General features: G+C 45.0%; 1 protein-coding gene and 2 pseudogenes across 2 annotated transcripts in view; 2 read left to right on the top strand and 1 right to left on the bottom strand.

Annotated features, from left to right (window-relative positions):
- The first annotated feature begins 3,171 nt into the window (after positions 1-3,171).
- The window catches only part of GREB1 (growth regulating estrogen receptor binding 1), an 83,320-nt gene continuing 77,169 nt past the window's right edge, over positions 3,172-9,322 (top strand). For both annotated transcript variants that reach the window (XM_033176536.1, XM_033176537.1), the window contains exon 1: positions 3,172-3,504. In XM_033176536.1, the coding sequence (XP_033032427.1) occupies positions 3,348-3,504 (157 nt within the window). In that variant the 5' untranslated portion in view covers positions 3,172-3,347. The remainder of the gene's footprint in view (positions 3,505-9,322) is intronic.
- Positions 8,238-8,381, top strand: LOC117063192 (annotated as a pseudogene).
- On the bottom strand, positions 8,700-8,818 carry LOC117063080 (annotated as a pseudogene).

Raw genomic sequence — 9,322 nt, 5'->3', positions numbered from 1 at the left:
CTTTGGGAGCTCTCTTGAGCCCAGGAGTTCGAGACCAGCCTGGGCAACATGGCGAAACCCCGTCTCTACAAAGAATGCGAAAATTAGCTGGGTGTGGTGGCATATTCCTGTAGTGCCAGCCACTTGGGGAGGCTGAGGTGGGAGGATAAGAGGTTGCAGAACCGAGATCATGCCACTGCACTCACTCCAGCCTGCGCAACAGAGTGAGATCCTGTCTCAAAAAACAAACAAACAAAAACTCCACTTTTCTATGCCATGTTGTTTTTTGCTTCTCTCTCTTTCTCCATCTGTCTCTTCCCCATTCTATTTCTTTTTTTCTTTTTTTCAGCAAGTGTTTCTGCAGGCTATGTATCTCTAGATTCAAATGTGTCATTTATAAAATGGGCTTCATCATACCTCTTCCGTGGGCTACTGTGTGTGAAGTAGGGAGCGTGCCCAGTGTCTCGCACGCAGTGGCTGGACAATGGATATTACTTTTCCTTCTTCGTTTTTATTGCCCCATCTACATCAGGCCGACATGTCCCTTCACTGCTGGGGTCTCCTGGGTGCCAGTCAGCTGTGAGGTCAGCTGAACAGGACCTTGGGCAGGGAGGGTCTGGATGCCCCGACGTGTTCTTTCCGTCAGGGGACACGATTCTGCAGGGGCTGCATGTAAAATGAGTCCGACTTGAAACTTCTTCCTGTGTGCCTTAAGCTCTGTAGACAAAGATGCTATGGAAAGAGAGGGCATTTGGGATGTTATTAGTTGGCGGCAGCTTTAAACATACCACCCTGAGTTGAGAATAATGCAGGTGTACCCAAATGTGGCTGGCAACCCCTCAGTCACATATTCAAGTCTGCAGCAGATCAAGAAACAAGGCAGACGACAGGACCCTGCAGCCTCTTCCGCTCTCTTGTTAGGTTTCTCCGGCTGCTGACCTCTCTCTTTCAGGAGCACTTTCTTTTTGTTGGGGCTAATTCCTGAAGCAGTCCTCCCACAGCTCATTTCCCCAGGCTATAAGCAGAGGCTCACCAAGGGGCCCTGTGGTCAGAAGTTATTGCCACAGGCAGGAAGTGGTTAATGCCTTCCATTTACTTTTAGTTGGAAGAGGAAAGGCTGACTCTTCCTTACAATAGGGGCAGGAAATCAACCTGACTATACCAGTTATTATACCTTCCGCAGGGAACGCAGAGCTCTTTCAGGGCACCAAGCATGACACCTTGAAGCTACTCTGCCACCCACAGAACAAGGACGAGGGGAATTTATTATACATGGCTTGAGTGAGAGTGAATGGGAGATCTCTGCTGGCTGGTGAAGCCAGTCGCAACACGCGCGTGTGTGCAGTCATTGTAGACGAAGGCAGGAAACTGCCATTCTGTGGTCATTTCAGTGCAGGCATCTGGTGCCATTTTATAAGTCAAATGCTACTTTAAAGATGAACAGGATAGTAGACAAGAGACATACAAGGATATAGAACAGTTGAATAATCTGATTGATTTCCTTTCATCCCTTGCAGAGTTGACGAATGTCTTTTCTCATATCTGAAAAACTCCAGCAGGTATATGGCAACAAGAAACCCTTAACAAGTTTCAAAAGTAGAGTTTCTAAAGTCCACAGTCTTGATTATAATCTATTAAAAACTGGAAGTAAATAATATGAAGCTGAACTCACCCCCCATCACTGTCTTGACTGTTTAAAAATTAAACACACACTCCTGTATAATTAACGGATCAAAGAGGGAATCAGAGGGAAATGATAAACTGTCTAGAAAGAGAAGAAAAGGAGAATACTTCACACTAAACCTTGTACCATAGCAAAGGAGGTTCCCAGAGGATAACATGTAGCCTTAAATGTCTTCGTTGTTAATGAAGATGAAAAATAAAGATGACAATAAAGTAACTGTTTTGAAAAGTTTGAAAAAAGTACAAGTTAAACCAAAAGGAAGTAGAACAGAAATATAACAAATAGCTAAATGTAATAAAATAGAAAATAAATGGAAAACATTAAGGACATATACACATTTAAATGCCTGTTCTTGGGAAGGACTGAAAATAGAAATTTAACCATATGTATAATCAGGGAGAAATGTCGGAACAAATATCAGCATTTTCACTCAAGGGAAGCGGCCATTAAAATTATTCTAAAAACATTTGCAAGAGGGTTGAGCAAAATGCTTATGTCAAGAAAAAAAAAACAATAAAAATGTGTATTATAGTATGATTATAATTATGTGAATACAATCTCCCGTCCCTTCCCACCCGCAAGTTCTGCAAAGAATTAAGTCTAAAGCAGTACATCAAAATACATGAGTGGGAATGAAGTATTGATTCATGCTAAACAGATGAATCTTGGAGACATTGTGCTAACGTTAGATAGGAGCCAGTCACAAAAGACCTCGTACTGAATGATTCCATTTATACAAAGTGTCCAGAATGAGCAAATCTATAGAGACAGAAAATAAATTAATCATTGCCTCCAGCTGGAGAGGTTGGAGGGTTTCAGAGTGATGGGTCTGAGGTTCCTTTTGGGGTGATGAAAGCATTCTAAAATTGATCGTATGATAGTTGCAAAACACTGTGAATATATGAAAAACCATTGAGTTGTCTACTTTAAGTGGTAAGGTATGTGAATTATATCTCAAGCTGCTGCAGAAAAAAATCACAGTGATTCTCTGTGATTTTTGGGGGGATAGAAAATAAATCTCTTGGGGGATAGAAATGTCAGTGATTTTCCTCGTTTTCCCACTCCTCTGTGATTTCCACGTTTTCCAGATTTAATTCTGTATTACTTGAATCATGGAAACATTTAGTAGATTAAAAAACATTTTAAAGGAAGAATGAGAATAATCAGCCTTTTACCAGCAAAGACAATGATGGGAGACCTGCTAGCCTATCTTTCGGGAAGGTGGGGGGAGGCCGGCTCCTCTAATCCTCAAATCTGGGAATGGTTGTGGTGGATTGCTCAGTTGCCATCACTTACAAGAGTGTCGGAGGGCCCATTCGTCTGCAGGTCATGGAAAATGAAACGTCATTCGTCTAGGAACTCTCAGGGGCAGGACCACGTCTCTGGGAAAAGTGGGAGTCCTGTGAAATCTGGGGATGGCAAAGAGGCACCTCTAGTGAAATATTCTAAGAGGTGTCAGGCTCTGCTGAGTGCTAAATTAGAGAAAGCTGTTACTTATATAACTTCCTGTAATTGCCCGGCAGTAGCTGCAGCTGAGGACAGCCGCCTTTTCTTGGTCTCTGCTGAGCGGAGGCTACATGGCCCTTCCTCCTTGCACTTGTTTCACCTTCTGCCTTGCGTGGAGTCAGACTTTTGCACCGAATCTGAGATGCCATTTTAAACAGAAGACTCCATTCTCTTGAAGATGGGAAATTCTTACGCTGGACAGCTGAAGACGACACGCTTTGAAGAGGTCTTGCACAATTCCATCGAGGCATCCCTGCGGTCCAACAACCTGGTGCCCAGGCCCATCTTTTCCCAGCTGTACCTGGAAGCTGAGCAGCAGCTTGCCGCTCTAGAAGGTAGGAGATGCGCATTGCTTTTATTTGTGTCTTTCTTTTATTGTGCACAGTTAGTGTTAGCACCAGAACTGGAAACTGTTTTCTTTATGTAGAAGACGTTGAATCTAGCAGAAAAGAATTATTAGAAAAAGAAAACTGTGTACAAGTTCTTAGTTTGGCTAAAATGTAAATAAGTGTCAGCCGTAAAGTTGCAAGAAATAAAATTATTCATTGAATCAGTAGGAGAAAGGAAGAGGACAACTTAATCGGTTGTTACTTATGCTCTTATTAGAAGGTTTGACATTTTCACTTGGAAAAGCAAGAAATTTTGACCCTCAGCAATATATTCTTTCTCTTTGTCCTGGGATTCGTGGCTATTATCTTTGCAAAGTAATAGTAGGTACGAGAACTCTTAGAAACTTTTAAAAACCAAAAGCAAACCCTTATAAATTTAATATATGCCAGGAATAAAGAACTAAATTCTCTTCAGGCATGGGGATGACTTTTTAGAGTTTATTTAATTATGCAGAGAATGAAATGATTGTTTTTTTATAGCCATGTGTTTTTGTGTCAGAAGTAACCCCTCAGCGATCCATAGTATGAGATCGCTCTGTTATGGAAGTTCTTTTTGTAAGTTGATGTCTTTGAAATTACCCGCAGACTTCTCTTAGCTATTGAAGTGAAAAGGGGGCTATGCTTTAAAACAAAAATTAATTAACTAGAATTAAAGAAGAAAGCACTCAGTGAGCCAGGTCTTGTGCTGGGGTGGTCTTGCTGTGCGTGAGTGTGTATGTGGAAGGGGATGGTTGGGTTGGAGAGAATTGCACCTAGAGAAAAACGAGGTGTGGAGGTCTTGTCTTCAAGGGGCCCCACACTGAGCCTGTGTGAGATCTGATAGTTCCTTATTCTAGCAGGGAGGCATTTTTGTGTCATTGTTTAAAACATTGTTACTAAATTCACCTTGCAAATGGCCCTTCTAAACCCCTGGAAGAACTGGATCTGGGTCTGAGAGAAACTAGACTGTGGTCAAAACCATGCATTAGGAAAACCAAGAATTCTCTGGCATTCACATCAAAAGCACCGATGTTTTCTGGCATGGGAGACGTGACTGATTTTATGGGGAGCTGAGGAATGGCTGGAGAGTATTTTATGGACTGTTTTTGGCCAGTTGAAAGACTTTGGTGGAATATGAATTACCTAGTCATCCTCTACGTCTATAGTATTGAAGAGCTTTGTGGCTAATGATGTGTTAGTAATAGTGATACTGATGGTAATGTTTATTTGAATGATACCTTAAAATCCACAAAGTGCTTTCACTTCACAAGCCGAAGTAATTGAGTTCTGTGATTTGGGAGGATGGAAGGGTGGTTTGCTGGAAGCTTGAGTGACTGAGCAGCACTTGCACACTCAGCTTTGGCCAAGCTCTGAGATAAAAAGGGGACAGACAAGGGATTGAGTAGACTCAGGGTTGCCCAGAGTGGGAGAGAGGAGTAGAAAGCCCTTTGAGGGGCCGGGCGCGGTGGCTCAAGCCTGTAATCCCAGCACTTTGGGAGGCCGAGACGGGCGGATCACGAGGTCAGGAGATCGAGACCATCCTGGCTAACACGGTGAAACCCCGTCTCTACTAAAAAAAATACAAAAAACTAGCCGGGCGAGGTGGCGGGCGCCTGTAGTCCCAGCTACTCGGGAGGCTGAGGCGAGAGAATGGCGTAAACCCGGGAGGCGGAGCTTGCAGTGAGCTGAGATCCGGCCACTGCACTCCAGCCTGGGCGACAGAGCGAGACTCCGTCTCAAAAAAAAAAGAAAGCCCTTTGAGGATTCCAAATCAGCTTTCCTTCCTGTTGAAAGATCTTGATAGCTGCTTTCTGCCCACCTTTAACTGGGAGGCTGTGTCTGACATTCCGACAGCTCAGGGTGCCCTTATCTGCTGTTGAACATGTGGCACTGTGCAGGGACAGTGCTGAGGCTTAAGCCTTCATTCCTCCGGTGCTGTGGTTGAAGGTTCCCTGCCAGCTGTCAGTCGGCTTGTCCAGCTCCACATTGCTATGAAAACTGGAACAAGCCCTGAGATTTCCCCATTTGTCCAACAAACAGAAGAGAGAAGTCCTCTGAGAGTTTGGTTTTCTAGTGCGGGAAAACAAGGGGGCTGAGGGGGCTGGTGGGAAGAGACAGATTCCTTTTGGTTTGCTAAATGTTACTCTAAACCAAGCACTCATCAGCTAGAGCCCCTGCTTCCTGCATAGCCAAACCTGGCGCAGACAGGCTTATCCAGGCCACATCTCGTTGTGTCTGTTTGTCGGGGTTTCTTATCTCATTGCTGGCCTTCCTCAGACAATGACATTAAAGATGGTTTTTATGACCGGGGTGCTGGTATGCTGAACACCCCTTGATCTGTTAACATTTTATGTATTTGTGAGGGGGATTTAGCAGGAGTCTTATTACTTTGCTCTTTGAATTTGGGCTCTTAACCTATCACCTCCTATAGGGGAAAAACCCTTTATACATTCTTGATTTTTTTTTAAAGAAGAGAGATCAACAAAACAGACACTGTCCAGCATTTTGGGATAGGTATTTATTCATTAAACAGAACATAGGTAAAATCCTGTAGTCCCACCCACTTAGAATGCCATAGAGTTTGTGCTCATGGAAAGAAAACACAATTGTATGTCGACATTCAAAGCAGTAGCCTTGTACGGAATGGAGGGAAGTGGTGCTCCAGGGCCCCTGAGTTCCTGTGTTTTGTTATTAGGATTCTGAGCTCCCAATCCAGTTGGTTTTGTCTAACGCCATTTTAGAGCTCTCATCCTGCCAGGAGACCTGGGTAAACATGTCTGGTTTAGTCTGCTCCCGGGCAGGAATGTCCCCTCAAGCTTGTTGCTAGTGGATCTTCCCATCACAGCCCCTGGAATATCTGACGTAGACCTTTGACCTTTAATCCTGCTTTCTTACTGACTGGATTTTGAGCTCTTTCTTTGACCTTTTGAGGCTTACGACCCTCTTCTTTCATGCCTTCTGAGAGTCTGAATTCCTGCTCTTAGCAGCTTAGCAGAATCACATGCAGGCATTCCCGGGTGTGCCCTTTACTGCGATGGTGCGGGCCTTGGGGGCTGCTGGTTTTAGTTTTCCTGGGATTGTGTCTCCCTTATTTCACTGATAGCTGGTGTCTGTGCCATCCCCTCTGAGCCTCTGTAGTACTGGCTTAGAGACCAGAGTCGATTTTGCAGACAGAGTCTTCTGTGTCCCTGATATGGAGACCTGTACTGCATTGCTGGAGCCTGGGGTCTGGGCATGACTCTTTATACCTTCTGCTAAAACCATGCCTGCTATTTTTAATGCCAGGAAGAAAGCATCCGAAGCAGGCTCAAGAATGTACCTCCTTCCCCACCCCACCTCTGGGTAATCTCTTCACAGCCTTCCTACCTCCTCTGTGTCCTCTAAGCCCAGGAAGACCGAGAGATCAGGAATTATTGAGTCACTTCCTGCTGTGACCTTCCCAAAGTCATGGTTCCCACCTGCTGGAAATGTTCAGCTTCTTCTGCCTCTTGTCCCACAAGCCCGTTTGAAATGGTAGCCATTGTGAGGCTATGTTTCCAGTATGCTCTACTGTTTAAATCACATCTGGAACATCCCGTGCAGCTCTGAGGGCCATGTTTTTCCACATAGACCGTCACAACTCCAGGTGACCTTAAGGTTTGTCTGGATTAACCACCTCATTTTAAAGATGCAGGATCAGAGGCACAGAGAGGTTAAGTAACTTTCCTGCGTCCACATAGGCAGTGGCCCAGGCTAGTACAGAAACCTGAGTTCCCTGATTTCCAGTCCAGTCTCTTTCTACTACACATGATTTCATCATTAACCCAGGTCGCTTAGCCCTCTGGATGGATCGATGGTGTTAGAGCCAAGTTAAGTGAGGGTTTGAGACATGACAGCAAATAAACCAATACTGGAGGAGAAGACAAAGAAATAAGAAGTGGGCCAGGTGCGGTGGCTCGTGCCTATAATCCCAGCACTTTGAGAGGCCGAGGCGGGTGGATCACCTGAGGTCAGGAGTTCAAGCCCAGCCTGACCAACATGGTGAAACACATCTCTACTAAAAATACAAAAATTCGTTGGGCGTAGTGGTAGGTGCCTGTAATTCCAGCTACTTGGGAGGCTGAGGCAGGAGAATTACTTGAACCCGGGAGGCGGAGGTTACAGTGAGCTGAGATCGCACCATTCCACTCCAGCATGGGCGACAAGAACAGAACTCCGTCTCAAAAAAAAAAAAGAAAGAAAGAAATAAGAAGCAAAGAGTGCCTGTATCCTAGCCCAGTGTGTTAAGGATGTTCATAATGACCCTGTTCCCTGAAGAACTCTGTATGCTATTTATTAAATGACATTTAAAGATAGAGAAGTTGAGAAAGATTTTTACCCCAAATGTCTAACTTACAAGAAGTTGGTAGGACTAAACTTCAACAGCCTGAGATCCTGCCTTCTCCAGCAGTACTTAGTGAATAAGGTACGATTCTGTGTACCCAGAGCCACTGGGCTGCCCAACACAGTCATACTTAGCTTCCTTGTGGGGTGTCTAGAATACAGGGATGAGTGAGGGCAGAGACCCTGCCTGCTGGAGCTGAGAAGTTCATTTCCCTGTAGTGACAGAGCGCAGGCTTGGGGAGTGGTGGGATTTCCATGGCCACCTCTAGGCTGTCCTGACCTGTTCAACAGTGACCATTCCTTCTGAAATATTATTTCCCTTAAAAAAAGCTTCCTACATCACTTCTCAGCCTTTTGGTTAAGAACAAGTGTAGTATCTGTTCTTATCAGTTTAAAAAAAGCTTCCTACATCCTTACCATACCTGACCCTGTTCTAGAATGGCTATTTGTATGTGTGTGTGTTTGTGTGTCTAGTAATGTTTACCTGTGTTCTTCCCTTGGGGATAATTTTTTTTTTTTTTGAGATGGAGTTTTTGGTCTTGTTGCCCAGGCTGGAGTGCAGTGGCGTGATCTCGGCTCACTGCAACCTCCGCCTCCTGGGTTCAAGTGATTCTCCTGCCTCAGCCTCCTGAGTCTGGGATTACAGGCACGCACCACCACGTCCAACTAATTTTTTGTATTTTCAGTAGAGACAAGGTTTCATCATGTTGGCCAGGCTGGTTTCGAACTCCTGACCTGAGGTGATCCATCTGCCTCGGCCTCCCAAAGTGCCGGGATTACAGGCTTGAGCCAGCGCGCCTGGCCTACAGCATCCAGTATTCCCAGGCAGTCTCCCATGCAAGTACTAACTAGGTCCAACCCTGCTTAGCTTCTGAGATCAGACAAGATCAGGTGCGTTCGGGGTGGTATGGCCATAGACAATGTGCAATTTGACAGCTCTCTTTTATTGTGTGAAGCTGTTCATGCTACCTATATTTTGTCTCCCAAATGAAGCAGTGCAGGTTGGGGCGAGAGCATCAGCGTTGGCATCACACATGGCTGGAAATATGCAGGCCAGGCTGCTTAGCACATAGTGGAGTAGCCGTGGGCCAGTTGCTGGATCTCTCTGAGCCTCCGTTTCCTTTTTTGTAAAATGGTCTTCATATGACACTGTGGTACCCTCTACACAAATATCTTTGGCATGCCACTATGTCCAGGCATTGTGCTCAGTCCTTGTCAGCCAGTTCTTCACATATTAAACGTCTGGTGTATGTGCAGCTGTGGCAGATGGAAGAGAAGTGAACCTGAATTTGGAGTCATGAGGTCCAGGTCTGTGTGCAGTGTGACCTTGGGCGAGTCACCCAACCTGAGCAAGCCTCAGCTTTTCCCTCTAGTAAAGAAGGTTGATAAAACCCGACTGACAGAGTGTTTGTAAGGACAAGTT

The sequence above is a fragment of the Trachypithecus francoisi genome, unplaced genomic scaffold (genome assembly GCF_009764315.1).
Source record: "Trachypithecus francoisi isolate TF-2019V2 unplaced genomic scaffold, Tfra_2.0 Lachesis_group17, whole genome shotgun sequence".
Classification (NCBI taxonomy): Eukaryota; Metazoa; Chordata; class Mammalia; order Primates; family Cercopithecidae; genus Trachypithecus; species Trachypithecus francoisi.
This window is presented reverse-complemented; position numbering and strand designations above follow the sequence as displayed.